This window comes from Seriola lalandi, unplaced genomic scaffold, assembly GCF_002814215.2.
Source record: "Seriola lalandi dorsalis isolate HSWRI2012SDOR001 ecotype SW California unplaced genomic scaffold, Sedor1 jcf7180002054333, whole genome shotgun sequence".
NCBI lineage: Eukaryota > Metazoa > Chordata > Actinopteri > Carangiformes > Carangidae > Seriola > Seriola lalandi.
The window spans coordinates 218,621-237,523 of NW_019524886.1; the positions used below are offsets into that span (position 1 = coordinate 218,621).

At 40.6% G+C, this 18,903-nt stretch overlaps 1 protein-coding gene across 1 annotated transcript; it reads right to left on the reverse strand.

Annotated features, from left to right (window-relative positions):
- Positions 1-395: 395 nt before the first annotated feature.
- ehd1a (EH-domain containing 1a) lies at positions 396-14,225 on the reverse strand. Its single transcript, XM_023407294.2, has 6 exons — positions 13,444-14,225; positions 8,497-8,594; positions 3,970-4,211; positions 3,018-3,188; positions 2,016-2,180; positions 396-1,692 (listed from the first exon to the last, which is right to left on the reverse strand). Exons 1-6 carry the CDS (start codon positions 13,830-13,832, stop codon positions 1,159-1,161), a joined length of 1,599 nt encoding a protein of 532 aa, XP_023263062.1. The 5' UTR covers positions 13,833-14,225; the 3' UTR covers positions 396-1,158.
- Positions 14,226-18,903: the final 4,678 nt, after the last annotated feature.

An 18,903-nucleotide genomic window follows, 5' to 3' on the forward strand; every position in this document is an offset into this window, starting at 1 on the left:
GCCAACTTCATCTCTATTCAGATTCAAAAATAAGTCTCACATGTGAGAGATTCCTGTCTTTCTGTTTTTGATTTGTGCTCGTCTCCCTGAACCTGGACTGAATTTTTAGCTTTGTAAATTGTCTCCATGTGACGAGTGTCTGCCGACACCACTGTTTTCAATTTGCACTAAATATATGCAGTCAGAAGCGACTTGTTTCATGGATAAATGGCCTTTTATGTCCTCCTGAGGCATCTGGTTAGTCTTTCTGGCCGACAGGGGGCAGTAGACCACATCACAACTATCAAAATGAGTGCATTTCAAAATAAAAGTCAGTCTATGGATGACCTCTGAGTGACATAGCCCTTGGCCTGAACATCAATAACAAATTAATACAAATAAAAAAAACACAAAACTATGATGCAGTTCAGATTTATTGTGCAAAGATAATTTATTTTAGTTAGGTTTCCCCAGATTTCAATTAGAGGCTTTTTCCCATCAGTCAAACACCTGCTAAAATCTAACCAAAGTTATGTACCATAGAAAGACTCAATAAAAATCCACATAACCACGAGTCGGACGGTACAGTACTCCTTTTTATTTATCTGGCAAAATAATAAAAAGGCAAGCATTTGGAAAGAGTCAAAGTTAACAGTCAGGAAATACAAAAATATAGATAAAACAATTCTAACAGCTGTTTTGATTTATTTCCTCTTTCTCTCTCCAAATGGAAAAAAACTATATTTCTTTGGATCAACATATAATAATATGGACCGTATGCTTATAAGACATCTTTTACACAGGATGCACAAATCCATGTTCAGCCCCATCATGCAACCTCCAGCTACGCATCAGATCATGTAATCCATCCAGTAATGTCCTTTCATCAGGTGGTAAATCAACCCCCCCTCACATTTATTTCTAATAGATACCTGAACATTATTCCCTAATGCACAAAGATGGACCTACCCTCCCTCCCACTTCCCCCCCCCAGAATCCCTCCAGTCTCTCTCTGGTGGAAAAGATCACAGTAACACCTCCTCACGGTGCGTCAGGAAGCCTGGAGATTCACAGCTTGATGGAGGATGATGCTGTTCATGCTTTTCGTTGGACTTTTTTGTCTGGAGAGTCCTAAACATGATTCAAAGCGCTGACATCTCTAGGCTGCTACCCTCTCCTCTAATCCTGCTGGACTATCCCACGTTTGGACGGGGGCACCAGGTGATCAGGCAGCGTGGGCGGCAGCTCGTGGCCCTCCAGTTTCACCTTGATGAGGTGGTTGGCGAGGGCAAACTCTTCGTCATCGAGGAGGCCGTCTTTATCCACGTCAGCCAGCTTCCAGATCTTTCCCAGCACCGTGTTGGGCAGCTTGGACTTCAGCATCTCCTTCTTGGCTGCAGCACCAGACACTTTGCCGTTGATGGGAGAGAGAGTGTAGAAGATCTCATCGTATGTAGGCTTGTCGCGACCCACCACCCACTCCAGCTCATCAATGCCTTCGCTGGCACCCTCTCCATAGCCATGACCAAAGGGACCACTCATGGTTCCCTCAAAGGCTCCACCCTTCACGGTCTGGCTAGGCATGGCTGCCTCTTCCTGGCGAACCATGGCCATGAGACGGGCGATATCGTTGGCTAGCATGTCCTCCACCGCCTCCAGCAGTTTGGGCTTCAGCACGGCGAATTTGGAGAAGTCTTGGCCATTCAGCAGCTCCTGAAGGGATAGGGGGGGGGGGTTTGAGAGAAAACAGGAATTGGTGATAGAAATAGATCAGTCTTCAGTAGCTACCAACAGGAGTAGCGTACAAGAAGCAGGATTTCCTGACAAACCAGGAAAAATAAATCTCATCCCCGTCCTGGCCCATCCAGGAGGGCAAGGACAGGAAAGAAGGGCAAAGATGTGAAGAGAGTAAAGGTTGGAAGGTCATTCTACTCTGAACCAAACACTTTATACAACATGACAAAAATAGAGTCGAAGTTGTTACTTCATCAGATCTGTATCTCTGGATAGTACGTCTGGATTTATCCTTATCTCACCTGCATCTTGGCCAGGTTGGGAAAGTCTCCAGGTGAGATTTGGTGCTCCTTCTCGATCTTATGGTAAATCTCTCCCAGGTTGGCTATCAGCTCCTTCTTCTTGGAGTCCTTTCCAAACACACTGGGCATCTCCTTTTTCAGAGAGCTGATAATGTAGGCCTGCACCTGGTCACCATAGGAAAACAGACATAATTTATTTTATCTGTAACTAGTTAATTGAACTTTTTGTGGAAAATTCTTACCAGATTATTATTATTCAACGCGGAGTACTTTCATATATGTCTTAAAACATTTCTGGAGGGGATTTTTAAAATTAGGGATTTACTCAGTATAAATACAGACCGGTAGCAACAACAAATAATCTTTCTACAATTCACTTGTAAGTGTTACAAGGTTACTGGTGTGTCAGATTGCTGTACGCTTCAGACACACTTTTGTTCTCACTTCTGCCTGTGGCTGGTTCAGAAACTAAACACTACCCATGTTGAATATGACAGGACTTTTTTTGCGTAATCCTCCTTGTGGGGCTGGAGGACAGGTGGTAGGAGTGAGAACAAACAGTTTTTTTAATCAGGGGGTTTTTAGCGATGCAAGCAGCATGGTTCCTGGTATGGCAATGACCGTCAGTACACCACCTTGGCCTTCAACAGCTATCAGATGGATTGCTATGACATTTTGTACAGACATTCATGAGCCCCCCTCAGGCTGAATTATTTCATTTTTGTCTCTTGACATTTCACCTAGTGCCATCATTAGGTCAAAAAGTTCATTTTTCAGTTACTTTAAAAAAACTAATGTCATTCCCATCAGCCTCAGCTGTACTTTGTGTTTAATGCTAATAAGAAAATGTTAGTATGCTAAACATCTTAAAATGCCAAACATGTCAAACATTACATCTGCTAACTGTCAGCATGTTAACATTGTCACTGTGAGTATGTTAGCATGCTGATGTTAGCCATTAGCTCAAAGCATCACTGTACTTCACAGAGCTGCTAGACTGACCTTGGCGAGGCGTGCGCGTTTGATGAGGTCATTGAGTTTGCGTAGTGCTGCATTACGTGGCAACGACTGGATGTCCAAGAACAGATCCTGCTCCTCTGCCTCAAACAACTTCCTGTTGTCTGGGACCAGCAGAGGCTGCGCCCAGAATGACCCGATGTACACACGCACAACCTGGAATAAAGTTTGCACAAGTTAATCTCCATTAATCTTCATTGTCCCTCTGGTTACACTTTACTGCTCACACCCACATCAGAGCAAATTCTTGCACAGGTCAAATACATGACACTGTAATCTGGCTAAAATGTTTAGATAAGCACTAAATATGCCTAAAAAAGCACAAACAGGATGTGCAGACAACATGATACAGGACTGTGATGTTGAAAGGGAAGTGTATTGTGTTTTATATCATATAGAGAGGCTTCACGGTACAATGCACCCTCAAAGTCAATTAATAATTGTCTACATGATCCAAAGGTTTCTCTGGGATCGGTTTATGAATATGGCTCTGGATCAAACATTAACTAAACAGTCAGGGAAAAATCATAAGACAAGTTGGGTCACATGATATCATGCAGGACATAGGATCTGTGATAGAAGATATTAAAATTGCCTTTCACTTTCATTACATTCACACATTCAAGAGTTTTTCTCTTATGACTTTTGTTACAACAACAGGCTGAAAACACTGGCTGGAATGACGATTCGATTACTCTCGTCCTTGAAGAAAAAAAAAGGTCATCTGACCTCTGTCCAGACCTGCCTAAGATGGCCACATTTTCCCTCAAAACATTAACAGACTGTGACCGTTCTGAGTATATCTAACAACCTGCTATTACCAGCTTAAGAAGGGAAGTTCTGGCAGCCAGTGTGGGAAATAAACACATGCTCGCATTTATTTAAATAGACAATGGATAACACAAAAGCACAAGTGTGAAAAAGAAATGATTTTTACCTCAGGTGTGTTGATGATTTTGCCCAGAGACCACATCAGTGCTCCATAAACCCTCATCAGCTGCTGAGTGCTGATCTGGTCCGCCTTGTTCAGCACCACACGCATTTTGTCCTCATGGTTCTTGAGAGCGCGGATCACCTCAGAGAATTCGTCAGAGATGTCCAGTTTGTGGGCGTCAAACAGGAGGATGATGCGGTCCACGCGCTCTGCAAACCACTCGAGCACTGCAGCAAAGTCGTAACCTGGAGAGAGACAAGTGGAGGAGACCGGCTGTTAAAAGTTGGGATCTGTACATGTGTTGTTGTTCCTTCTAATAACTTCACATAATGCCTGGTTATTGCCTTTTCTTACAGTTGATTTGAGGATTTTCCCCAGGCTGAATTGACTGAGACATGGTCAGAATTACATGAGGCTTGAATGTACTTAGGCTGGAAACATCATCACATCTGACATTAGTGACAATCCTAAACACTGAGGTAACAGCAATGCAAAGCTCCTTCTTGTATCTATTTACTTCACAAAAATATCTATATTCAGATTTATACTGGATGGGGACAGGGCTTATGCAGAAATGTGTAAGAGATACTCTGCACTGCTTAATTTTACTGTATTCTACTGCTATTTATAATCCTCATACATATGGTATGTATATGTTTAAGTTTAGCCGCCACATCGTAGAGTGACCGGGCCTTATATTTACTTCAGCAGCCTTTATTTCTAATTTCCCCTGTTTTCCAGTGAATGCTAACTCAAAACATCCTCCGTTAACTTGTTGTCTTGATGCTGCTTAACATCAATCAGAAGTAGGGCAAAGAAAAAAAACCATTAGAAATAACTGTAGTGTGAAAACACTATTTCTAGAAACTGAGAGCAGCGGAGTGGTGATTATAACACGACTCTGTTGCACTGATGGAATTAGTGCTATGGACGTGTGCATTATACTATATTCACCATGTGAGCTGTTGCAGTAGGCTACAGGTAATTTCACTCCCTCAATGTTTTGTTGTTTGTTTGTTTTTGTTACCTTTATTAGCTGCTCATACCTCCAAAATAACTAAAACAACCAAGTACATACATTAAGCCAAAATTTAAATATGATTTGTATTTTAGTTCAATATTGAAAAAACAAAAAGGGTTGTGCATTATTTTAATGTAAAGTTCGACTTTACAAAGTGTCTATGATAAAAAATGAGAAAACCTTTGACAAAATAACTGAAAACACTAGCTCATTAGGACATGTTACACATTTCTTAAACGAGGATGGACATGCAGTGGAAGTGGGACCAAGTAAAGAAACAGTGTCATGCAAAAAAAATTAGAAAGCTATTGACAAAAATCTGGAAAGCTCATGTCAATATGAAAGGATCTCTCACATTTTCCACTGAATGCTGTGCTTACAAATAGTCTGTGTGGAGAAATTCAGAGGCCAACTGGACAAAGATCTCAATGGCTCCAATCGGTCAATAAATGCATGTTGGACAAGGTTTAATTGTGGCTTGTATGTTCATATTCCAAGTCATGTTGATCCAATAATGTTTAGATAAGGGTTTTGAAGAGGCAGGGCTTTCAGCCTTGGTTACCGATTAACTAGCTTTACTGAGACAGCAGGAGAGACGCATTTGGAGGTAAAGATCAGTTGAACCAGAGTCCCTTTGGACAGTTTGACTCATAAATCTACAACATGTATTAGCCTCAAAAATGAAATGACCTTTATCATGGACAGTGATGTGCGTTATAAACAACAAGCTTGCCAGTCATGAAAGACAAAAAGGGAAGCAAGAGAACAAACATTTGAGACAGAGGGCAAATACAAGTGTTAAGTAAAATACTATGCTATGCAGTGTCAGTAATGACGATAACACCAAAAAGTGATGAGCCTGACATGGGTTAACCTATAAACAGATTTCTATCCCTGCCTGAGTATCGAAACGTAATGTACTACTCACTTCCTTTGGGTATTTGAGACACAAGGGGGCTAACTCGAATTACATTAAACAGGACTTTTTCCTGGACTTTCCTTTGCTTCGAGGAGCTGTGCAGGAAGTGAGGAAGAGAGAATTATGTTTTTGATTAGAGTCTGTGTGTCATCTGATCAGAGAAGAATGCAGTTGCTCTAAAAGTTCATCTCGGCTGCCGCACAATCAACGCCAGATCTGCTGCACATGCATTCCAACATGGCTGTCTTTTGTCTGTGTCTGAACACGTGAATACAAAACAGAGACTGAGAGGTACGATTAATATACACAGAGAGAGACAAATTGAGACAGAGATATAGATAGATGGGAGAGGGAGACAGAGAGAGGCGTAGAAAAGAAAGGAGAGGAAGAGAAAGAGAAAGAGAAAGACGGGGTGAGTAAAAGTGAAAGTAAGGGAAAAACAGAAATGTAATAAGAGATGGACATAGGGGATGGACAAACAAAAACACTAGGCAAAAAGGAGTGTGTGACTGTGCTCATGACATGTAAGTGTAGAGGGATAAAAGGGGAATATTTTAAGTCTGAAATCCCCGTGGGACCCAGCCGAGGACATCTGCTCATTCTCTCTTAAGTCTGTTTTTAACACACGTGTCAGGGAATCAGGCAGAAAGACAGCTGCTCAAGCCTAGACTTAGACTCATAACACATAGCATCAACAACTGCTATGTCTCTAACATATGCATAGACATGCTATGATACACCCAGGCACTCATGACAAATTTGGACAGGCCTAAAAATGATGTGCCAAGTAAAGACCCTCTTGCAATAGGATCACACCAGCTGTGACGGCCATCAGTACGTTCAAATTCTGACCCATGAGTACTCAGTAGTTATTACTACATTATAACATGAGTGCTCAGAACTCATGGGTCGGACCACACCTGATACCACACACATATATATATATATATATATATATATATATATATATATATATATATGTTTGGCTATGATATTTGACAAGTCACACACGACTTTTGTAAGCAGATTACATCACTGAGGGAAAACCTGAAATAATAGTGTAACTTCCTGTAGACTGGTACAAGCCTAACATCTGCCTACTACTAGTACTGAGACAAACACATGCCCGTCACACCTCAGCTGCACAATCCAATCAGTCCTGTTTATATATGACACAGTCAGTACAGTACGTCTGTGGAGTACTGTATTGTATCCGTATTTATACAGAAACAGAGCAGAGGATAACGTGTGAGTGAGTGTGTGTGTAAGCTTGAAAAAAAAGGAATAAACGTGTGTGTGTTTGAGGGTAAGAATGTATAAGTATGTATGTACGGAAACAAACTGTCTGAGGAATGAGGCATCAGATTTCATCTGCTCCTCAGACGGGGTCACCTCGAGATGTGCCAGTCTTTTCATTCATACTGTACACATGCATGCACACACACATACATACACACACATACACACCTACTTCCTTTCGTTAGGGTTACACCTCTGTGTTTACAGTCACTTGTTTGGCCTTTTCAATCTCTCCGACAACCATCATGCTTTTTTCATGTTTCTCATGCTTCTTATTAGGACTGACACTATCAATTAATTTCATTTCAGCTCTCTGTGCAACACAGGCAGTGGTGGTGGTGAGAGGGGGGGGGTCTTGGGAAACTCTATGCTATGTTTGCCATTTTACTCCATTTCCTTTCCCCTGAGTACACAAAAACTCCACTGTTTGTAAGTGTGCTTCCTCTTTAAGGGGCTGAAATCAGGTAGAAAAGCAGAAGCTGTCTTGAGATGTACTGTTATTTCTGCTTGCTTTCTGTAGGATCATCAAAAGTAAAAAGGAAAACTGTGCATGTGGCAATTCCGAAGTGACCCTGTAGGTCAACAGCGTTGTTGGACCACATGGGGAAATGGATAAAAATATGAATTGATTTATTTCCACAGATAACAGGGAAATGACTCAGATATAAAGTGATAAATGACACAGCACAGGACAAACAGAGAGGGTGCACAGAATGACAGAAAACAGCTATACAGAGGAAGTGTTTATTTATTTACTGGTGTTAATTCAGCCCTTTTTAAAATAAACCTGGCTACAGTACGATCTGAAAACTAAAAGAAAAACAAAAAAGAGGGAAGGATATGAATGACGATGGTGCCTTAGAAAACCACAGGTACAGAGACAGGAAATGAACTTCAAAGTGTCCTGTGTCCCCTCCTTACTTCTGTCAAGCTGTGAAGGCCTCTATCAGATTGACATGACCTGGTTGGTTGGGCCTGAGGGCCTTAAATATGGGTTTGACAGCACTATGAGAGACTAGGGTGGACTTTGCAGAGCACATACCAAAAAGAAATACCAGAGAGAGGCTCAGGGAAAGGAAGAGTATGCAGGTTGTTTAAGCATGTTTCCACTTCTATTTAAACTTGTGACTTCCTGTGAGGTTATTTTGCATGTGTGTGTGCAAGGCTCTCTGATTAGAGTATTTCAGGGTTTCTGAGCTGAGAGGGTGTGGCTTTATTTAACAGTAGTAGTGCTAAAGAATAGGTCAGTGAGAGAATGGGTAAAGTGACGGTGTATGTGTGTGAAGCAGACCTCTGCTTATCCTCTGTTTCTCCCCAGACAGGATTCCAGGAGTATCGATGATACTGATGCTCTCCAGGACAGGGTTTGGCATCTGGGCACACATGAACCTGTCAAGAAAACAGAAAGAAAACCGGTTGGTTTAGAGTGTTTATACACAAGCATGGCACTAAACAGACATTATTCTACTGGTTTTCAGTAACAACTTCCTTGCTCTGGGGCACTAATATTAGTACTAATACCCTTACTGGAAAAGCTAAGCAGCTGAAACATGGAACTGAGTGTAAGCACTAAGTGTAAAGTAAATATGGGTCCAGAGTGCAGCTACTATCACATTTTCAGAAATCCTTTCATTTAAAAATTGTTCATGTTGACAGAATAATTTGATTTTTGCAAATAAATTATGAAACAGAATAAAATTTTACTGTCTGCAGTTAGATTTAACTAAAGTTGAAACAATTTGTTATTTAATCAATCAATCAATCAATTAGTCAAACAGCTGACAATTTAACAGGCAACACTTATAATTAACTTATAATTTAATTAATCGTTTAAGTGCATTATCAAGCAACAATGCCAGATATTTCACATTATAGTGAATCTAACTGAAAAAATCTAACTGAGGACATCACCTCGGTCTTAAAGACGTCACCTTGGGAAATTATTATGGACCTTTTTTTCTCTTCTCTGATGTGTTATACACCAAACCATAAATTAAACTAATCGTGAGTTGCAGCGCTAGTCTGCACTTAATTGTTCTTCCTAAGAGATCAGAAGAATACATGATGATATAGTCACATATTTTCCTAACAGTGGGGGCAGTATTAACTGTATGAGGCCTCCATTGATGTAAGAATGTTAGGGAAACACCGGGGCAATACTTAACAATTTATGAATTGTACGCGTGAGTCATTCCCAATGCAACATTATTCACTACACAATAGGCTCTTTTATGCTTGGACACTGGGATTTAAACTTTCAAGTGGCAGTTTCACTTTCCAACTGAAATCATACACACAGACAAACACAGACAGATAAACACATTGTAAAGCACGAGAGAGGATGAGTGCTTTTGAATAAACCCACGGTGTCCCATTCAGAACAAAGAAGGGGATTGTTAAGTGACCCCACAGCTCAGAGTACTACATCTCGCTCTGTTGCCCTTTGAGTCAATCTGAACCGATACTCACAACATGAGCTCAGAGGCACCAGGTCATAAGACCGGGAGAACCGTGCTTTTACATTCCTGCTGCAACCACACTAAGGCCAGACACACCACAGACCCTAACAGAGGTCTCACACCACACGCAGAGGGGGAAAATGGAAAAATCTGAGGACAATGAACAAGTAAAAAAAAAATGAAAGCAGTGCCTCTTGCATGGAGATCCTATGTATGGTATTACAATACAATAATAGTGAGTGCCAAAGATAACAAACATGCAGTTTTTTCCCCTCCCTCTCATAGCTGATGGAGTATGATATCCAGTTGGAATCTTGGCTCAGATTTTCCATTTATCTATCCCAACATTTTCCACACAGTAGGAAAAAATGCTCCGATGAACTTGAGCTGCAATTCTTAGAAACAGGGCAGGACCCTACCAGGCACGGGGGCCCGAGAACTTGAAAATATCTGAGTGCTTGGATGTTTGATTATGTCTCGAGAGAGTGAGACACCCATCCTCTCTGAGGCCACAGACCTAGGTTAATTTTCAAAATCAGACCTGTCCAGTCATACTGGAAGTCTGGTTCCAGCTTATAACAGAAGGTCTTCCTCTCCTGCTCCACCTCCTGATCTATGACCTTCCCCCACATCGTAACCTCAGCTTCCCGTAGAGAAGAGGAAACGGGGTGGCTGTCACTAGCACTTGGGATTTGGACAGGGAGGTTACAACGGTGTGTGTGGTGTTTTTCCACGTATGCTTCCTCTAAAATTCAGTTGTTTGTGTGTGTGAAAAAATGATCTATATATTATATATATATGTATATCTACACGTTTCCTCGTGTATTTGTTATGTGCTGTGTAAGGCTGTGCATATGTCAGCCCCTATCTCAGCAAAGTGCAGAGTCAGTGTCCTGGAATAACAGGCCATGAGCAGGACAGGACGGAGCAGGACGGAGCAGGACAGTGTGGGCCGGGGTGGGCCAGTGCGGAACTTAAACTTTGCTGACTCTGGTTTTACTGACTAATGGCATACAGAGAGAGCACAAACACACTGGGGCCCTCTGACTGCAGTGGCATTTTAACTACAAGGGAACAAGAGCTAAAAAATACGCAGGTCTATCAGGAGGTGGAAGAGAAGTATTAAATTACTTTTACAGACACACATGGTACAAAATCACTGCACAAGAGCTGCTTCAGAATACAAATAATGGATAAATTGGCAAGCTAGTTGAGTACACCAGTCTTTACCTTTTTGCTTTGTCCAAGAACAAACTGTAGTTGTGAGAATCCCATGACTGATTTGTGTTTACTCTCTTCATAAATAACTGGTTATACTGAGGATAAGCCCTATCTGAGCCTGGCGGTTAAGGGATAATCTGCAGGTTGAATGACTATAGTTAAAGAACTACAGAGTGGAGCTGCCATCATGGTCTCCACCTCAAATCCATCAATTAACGATCTGACCCGTGATATTCACTATCTACTTTTATGAGTAAAAATACATGTAACCATCCATCAGCTGAAGGCCAATCCAAATACTTTTGGCCTCATGGGTGGAAAATTGGCCCAGTCTGAGCCAAAAACAGCCCAGTTCCAAATGTCTGTCTGGATCTTGTTCTTGACAAAAATGTTATCAATTGTTGGCCCACTCCATGATACATCCCATCAAAACTGAATTCTGCATTAGGCCTACACATACACACAGCTGTTCAAGCAGGTCATGCACCTGTGACTGCCATACACACATATCCTGTTATGTACGATCATGTGAACTTTCCCTAAGCCAATGGATGACCACCCAAGCCTCAATATGCCTCTGAGACAAAGATGCAGAATGAATTCAAAGGGAACCACAAGTCCCATGATACCACAATACTGAGTCTAACAGTTTGATAAATGATGCTGTGATGGACAGTAGTCTTTGTTTATATACAATCTTATCTGGTTTCCCCTCAAGTCTGTAATCAACTCCAGTGCAGTGAATTGTGGCCTATGAAGTGTCACAACCCTGGCCACACACACACACACACACACACACACACACACACACACGCACACACACAGTTAATGCATTACTTCACTTTTCTGGGTCTGACTCTCATGATGTTGTTTGGCAGAAGTTTGACCTAATGCAAGATAAAGCAAACACTTCACATAATTGAGGGAAATGATTTCAATGGATAATGGGAAATAGGCTTCAATGAGGAAGCGTCAATCTGAGTGTTTGTACTAATAAAGAAAAGGGCTACATGACCCACTTGATAATCTGGAGCTAATAACAGATTAAGATCATTACGGTCCACAAGTTAGTCATTTATCTCTTTGTATTATTTGTCCATCTGTTTTCCTGGCTACTCCTGTGCCGGGTGACACCACCCTGGCTACCGGGAAGAGAAGGGTATATACCCATCACATCCACCAGGAAGTGACACCTTCTACAATCGGATGGTAGCTATCTCCTGTCATCACAAATCCACACACGCAATAGACTGGATTAAGATGTTCTAGCTTTCACCAAGCAACTGACACTGACTCATAGCACCTTGCCTGTGCAGTCTCACCTTGTACGTTGACTTGGTAGGAGCTGATTTCATGTACTATGTGAAACACTATGCAGTCTTTCCGCTGTCCTTCATGGCCCCTTTTCTCTCGATTACATTTGCTTTTTTCAGTTTCTCCTCTGTTTTATATACTGCTATTATATCTTTTTTTCAGATGTTTTCCATTGCTGTCTTGCATTAATTGGTGAAAGCTCCACCTGAGTAATACTTCTGAGTCATCTGAGTTTTTGCCAGGGGAACAATTCTACCTCTGACTTTTCAGGGTGAATAACAGACCTGAGTGCCGCCCACTGTGATTCATAAAACCTTGGGAAGTTTCCTCAGAATCTATAGGTCATCAGGAATGTGGCTCAAACTCCAATGTCTTGTCACTATAACCTAACTGTAACCATGGTAAAACACTGGCTGACTCAAATTAACATACTTTAAGAAGATAGACTGTAACTCCAAAACCTTTAACCCTTTGTGATAAGATTTCATAAGACACACTCACCGGTAGTGAAATAAGGGAGTTGGCTCTCAGTTTCTACTGATGTGGTAACATTTATATGACCAGCAGGTACTCAACTTATGGCACCAACATCCGAGGACAGGACAAGGTCAGCTTGCTGCCTAGCAACATCACTTACAAGTATTTGTATGTTCAAGGGGCCATACTGTGACACTGGGACAACACCGTCTGTCACAAGTGGCTCTGCCAGGTGCTTTTAGCATAGGAAGAAGTGCATGAAAAAGGGCAAGGTGCCATGTTAACTGGCAGGATTCGGCGGTTCAAAGTGAAAGGTAAAGGGCTTCTTGTGAATGGCATAAGGTGCTGGGAAAGCACCTTACTGCCCTTTGGTTTTCTATACACAGACTGGCTCTTCCACCTTGCTATTGACACTAAATACCCGCATTCTCTCAGGATGATGAAAGAGGGAAAACTCTCAGGCACACTTGGCTCAGCTGGGAAGATTGTGCAATGGCACAGGGCTACCTTGAAAAAGTGTGCTACATGTAAGGACTTGTAGGCAGGTCATTTAAACCATGGGTGATCTGTTGTTATGACAAGTTTGTTAACACACAGCTGTTGATATGAAGCATGACATTGACATGACATATCCATTCCATTCACATATTAGGCAAATAATTGTAGGGCTCTTACTGTCCAGTTCCTATTATCCTAATGTATTACAATTTTCACATTGCTAAGTGTAAGCTCTTTAATGTGCTCTCTGGACTTGGCACTGGCTTTACCTGTTGAGGAATGCGTTGCCAAAAGCGTTGAGTTTGCGGAAGGGCTTCTTGGGGTCGACAACCAGAGCATTACCCGGTACCACCCCCTCCTGTTCACCGTGCATCACCGCGATGAAAGAGTCTGTGGTCGGCTCGGGGCCAATCCGCATACCGGGGAAGTCCTGCTCCATGAGGTGCCGGATGAAAGTGGTCTTCCCGGTGGAGTACTGACCCACCAGGAGGACCATGGGCTTATTGTCGAAGTCGGCATCTTCGAGCGCAGGGGAGTGGAAGTCGTGGAATCGATACGTGTCCTCCAGTGGGAACAGTTTGGTCCGGTAAAGCCTCCGCAGCCCCTCCGACACGTTCTGAAATAGCTCGGGGTCCTTCTTCAAGTTTTTTCTGAACATGATTACGGATTTTTTTTTTTGCCCTTAATTGACACAGTTGTGTCAGTCTCCCCTTAAATAATTATCTAGCTTAGTGGTGCGGATCACTCACACCGTCAAGTGAGTAGCTGCCTGCTGGAATGAAGCAACGGCTGGGCGAGGTCTTGGAAGTTTTTTGTCCCCACCCTCCTCTTCGTTAGCTAGCCACACACTCAGCCAGTCATTCAGGGAGGACTCCCTCTTCAACTGACGTTGGCTCACCTAAGACAGCAAGCCACACTCCAACATAAATATCTAGCTCTAGGTGGCGAGATATAGCCTAATGCTGCACTTCTGTGACTGCAATACCGTCACAACTCCTCTTAGCTGTTGGCTAACTCTTTTAGCGACCGGCTGTCAGTTAGTGAACCCCACCAAGGAAGGAGAGTGGCACACGGATACCGGAAACACTCAGATATATTTCACAGTAAAAGCCTCAAGGACGCAAGCCACTCCAGACTCCAATATACACTAATATAGTAGTGAATGTTTACGTCCCAACTTTCCACAATTTATCAGTGTCTTTTCTTTATTTGTGATATTTCCTCACATTAAAAGGGACAAAATGATAGACTTATTATAGTGTATCTTCCACAATAATATTGGGTATTTTTCACTGTTGTTGATGTGTATTTTTCACATTTTTCAGTTTTGGAGTTTCTGTTTTGAGCATAAGAAAAATTTATAGCCGCCTCTGATGCCCTCTTTTGATTTGTGGGTATCAACAGAATTACGCAAATGAATTGATCTCTTACTGTAGTAGCCTACTATAAATAATTCATTGCTATTCTCAACCGAAACATTTTACATTTACATTTATTCCTTTGGCAGATGCTTTTATCCAAAGCAAAGTGGGACATCACTTAAGCTTCAGAGCAGTAGGAGACCTTGGCTCAAGTACAAAGTACAACAGCCTCTCACTGATACTTTCTTCTACTTTGAAATTGAAGAGGTTAATTTAAACCTGTCTTTTGTAAGGACTTTTAATCTTTAGAAAGGTTTATAGTTTACAATCAGCAGAGTATTTCATACATGCCAGTAACTTTTTACCATTAACACACAAGGGTTTCTTTCATGTGGTTGTGGTCTGTATTTCATTGCACACAGATATGGTCACAATGATACATACTTTTATTTTTTTTTATTTTTTTTTTTTACATAATTAATACTATGTATTTCTCAGACTGGGTGAAGAGTATTTTTCACATTGTTCACATTTCTCAGAGTCAGTTTCTGTGGAATTTAGATTTTTAGTCTGACTCTGATCTGTTCTCTCCTCACATCATTTTACTTGCAACACTGAAACTAGTACGTGTAAGCTCATGTGGGTCGGGCACCTCAGGGTACAAGACACTTGAACAAAAATATTCATTCATTCAGTCAAAGTCGCCTTTACAATCACATGAAGTTTTGATTTTGGTTTTAATTTCAGATAGCTATATCAAATTGCACACACACACACACACACACACACACACACACACACACACACACACAGAGAGAGAGAATTGACATACTCATAAGAAAGGTGTCCTTTAATGTCCTGTTTGTGTTTTCTCTGTACAAATAATATAATAAAGAACCAGAGAGACAGTTATACAGGATTTACAGGATTTGCTTTATTTTATCTCAAAGACCAACCTGCAGAGAAATAAGCATTAACACAAAACTGAACAGAAAAACAACCATTGGAAGGTGTTGCTGTATACAAGCCATTAACATTTGAAAGTCAGATGTGTCCACTGTAAGTTACAGAGTCGCAGCAGTGTTTCGATGACGAGAGGTGTCTCTCCACAGATAACAGCAGCTCCACTGGAAGCCAGAGTTTTTCCATATGGAGATGCTGTTACAGCTGGTGAGACCCACAGAAACAACACAGCTGACAGCACTGGTACAAAAGTTCTAGTATTCATTTCACCACAGGGCTGAGGTTACTTCAAGTGCTTGGGAATATTTGTGGGGTTTGATTGTGATCATCCAGATGTGATTATCTTCTTTTGACAACTACAATGCAGATTAAACATGATGTGTGTGAATTGTTCACATCCCCAGCAGAGGCCAGAATCGTATTGTTTCCATACTCTTAAACTGGTAGATGCAAACAATGGCTCAAAGATAAATGTTTCATAACCCTAAATACTTAACCTACATGGCACCAGTCTCATAAAAGTTTACCACAAATGAAATAATGCTGCCCTCTTTTGGTCGGGCCTTGCTGACTACACAAATTCAAATCATTTTACTGCAGATTTTATATCCAAGTCCTCATGTGATAATACAACCCACACCTAATAAATGGTTAGTAAAATATCATCCACCGCAGCCTTCAGACTCCTGATCTTGGTTTTTACTGCTTCTACGTTTACATGTTACCCTTTTGACTCCAATAAAATCAATGTCAATTACTCAGTGAAAGTGTGCTATGAGTCAAGAGGGAGTGTCATCCCAGCAAATTCATTTTAACCCCTTTGTCCATTAAAATTAATCTTTTACACATAGGCACTGATATGGTTTTGAAGACAAGAAGTAAACAGCAGCACGCATCATTTCCTTGTGTACACCTCATCTCCTTAGTTTCCCATAATCTCTCTTAACTTATCCTGACTGAGCTTTGACCCCTTAACTCTCTCCCTCTGTACAAAACAGAACCATAAAGCAATTTAAGCTAAAGAGACCTTCACCCCTATTGTCTCCTTCGACTTTGCCCTTTTTTTTTTTTTTTACCAGATAATTCCACTGAAAGTGCATTTAGAGACTTTATCATGAATCTCTGGGCTCAGATGAATGTGTTTATGATCATAGTGCCTGAAACCTGGACAGAGAGTCTCATCTGGTCGGTACTGTGTCAGGAAGTTGAATTTGAGAAGAAAGTGACATATTATAAACAAGACTTTTGTGCTGAAGGGTTCACTCAATACTTGCAGATATCTTCACACTCACCATTTTCACAGGATCAGGCTGGCTTCGAGGCAAAATCTACAACGATTACCTTTTATATCCTGCACACATTATATTTCAGTCAATTTTAGATCCCCTTTCAAAAACAGCCATAGTGGTTTACGGAGATACAACAGGTGCAGAGATTTTGAGGCTGAAGACGCTCTCTGTTGCTGAAATGAAATATGAAAAGTGGATTTTAGCCCCATTCACAGCTGTGCAAATTAGTTGCATTCATCCAACAACCTAGTTAATAGAAGGAACATATGTTTGTTGCCAGCCAACCAATAACGCAATCAGGAAGCATTTGAAGCTCATTTCAGTTTACACTCATTTCATAAATTTCCTCAAGGGCCATTTTCTGTCTCCCTTTATAGCCATTCAGTTCATTTCAAATTTGGCGGCAAAATTGTTCAAAGGATGATCTGTGATTGAGGTTTTACTGACCAAAGAATATGAATGTACTCTCAAAGACTCTAACAGAGGGGATGTACAGTAAATATTTAATCAATACGCAATACAAAACTCTTAGTTTAGATGAAAACTATATATGTCCTATAGGCTACAAATTAATTGTAAAGTGACTAAACTGTTTCTTTGATTACTAATTTCCAGTTAATTAGCCACATTAAGATGCAAATATAAAAGTTTATACTCACCAAGTAAAAACTGCACACAAGGCTCATTTCAGTTCTGAGAGAGATGTAGAAAATGGAAAGAAAAAGAAATGAAAGTGTGAGGAAAAACAAGTCAAACAATTAAAGGATAAAATGAGAGAGAAAGCATTAGTGGAAAAGAAGTAAGGCAGAAGTGAGCAGACAGAGACACAAGTCTGTCCCTAAGTAATGGTAGGCTCGTGAATGAGCGCTGCTTAAGACTGTGTGGGGGAAGACAGAAAAAAAATTAATCATTACACTTACTGTAAATATGTAACAGACCCAACCTGACCATAAAACTCAACAAACTGCATTCTGCTCAAACACCCACAGGCACATGATGATGGGATACAATCATACAAGATGGAGAGTAGCCAATCAGAGACACCATTCAGCCTCAAACCTCTTCAAATCAGCCCCCTCACACTTCGACCTCTTCATTCAGTCTCTTAGTGCTTCCTACCTCTGCTGTTACATGGTTCAAAAACTTATACAGATATGTGGGGCAGATTATAATTAATTGATTAAATATCTAAATGGAGAAAGAATCAATCACTGATGATGCACCAGAGAAGCATAAGTCAAAAACTAGTTAATTTTCTTTCTTTCTTTCGTTCTTTCGAGTAAACAAAGAACCTGTTGAACTTGTTTTACATTGTTGAAATATGTTTAATTTGCAAACAGTTTAGAATAAATGGCTACCTCAAAATATGATGTAAATTAAAATGAAGACATTGCCTTTTGTCATAGCAGAAGTTGCATTTGAGCCAGCAGCATAATTTTAACTTTTTTTTGCATTTGTCATTATTCTGTTGTGTAACGCATATAGAGAAACACACATCTTCACATTTCATCACAGTCAGGTATTTCATTTTCATGGAAAAGATTCACCCGAAGACAAGAATTCCTGCAAAGTGGATCCTCAGACAATGATTTTTCTTTCTTTGTAACTGACTTGCATGTAACTTTCACCAAAGTTTGGCGACTTTTATAATAACGTTTTTGTGAATAAATTATTACTTATTTAGCACCTGTTGGTCACGCCCTGAAAACACATTAATGTGTCAAGATCTAAAACAGGAGACCTAAATCTTAGTAAGAAGGAAACTGAAAGAGATCAGTTCAACTCTGCTCTGACAATGTACTTTATAGAATTGAAATTTCACTTACATATTCTTCCTTCACTAATCCATTAATCAAATGATACAAGATATATATAACAGAAAAGAAGACTCAAACATAAACTCCTTTTATGGTACTACTTTTACTTAAGTAAAGGGTCTAAAGCTTCTGGGGAATTTAATTCTTCTTAAAGTTTGTAAAAAATTTCAGGTGTCTGTGGTTTCTGAAAGTGTGTTTAGGTAATTAAATATCGATGTCTGTGATATTTCTAAAATAGCCCCAAAGACCTGAGGTAAAAAAAAAAATTTAAAAAAAAATCGCTATTCTCGAGCCGTTCA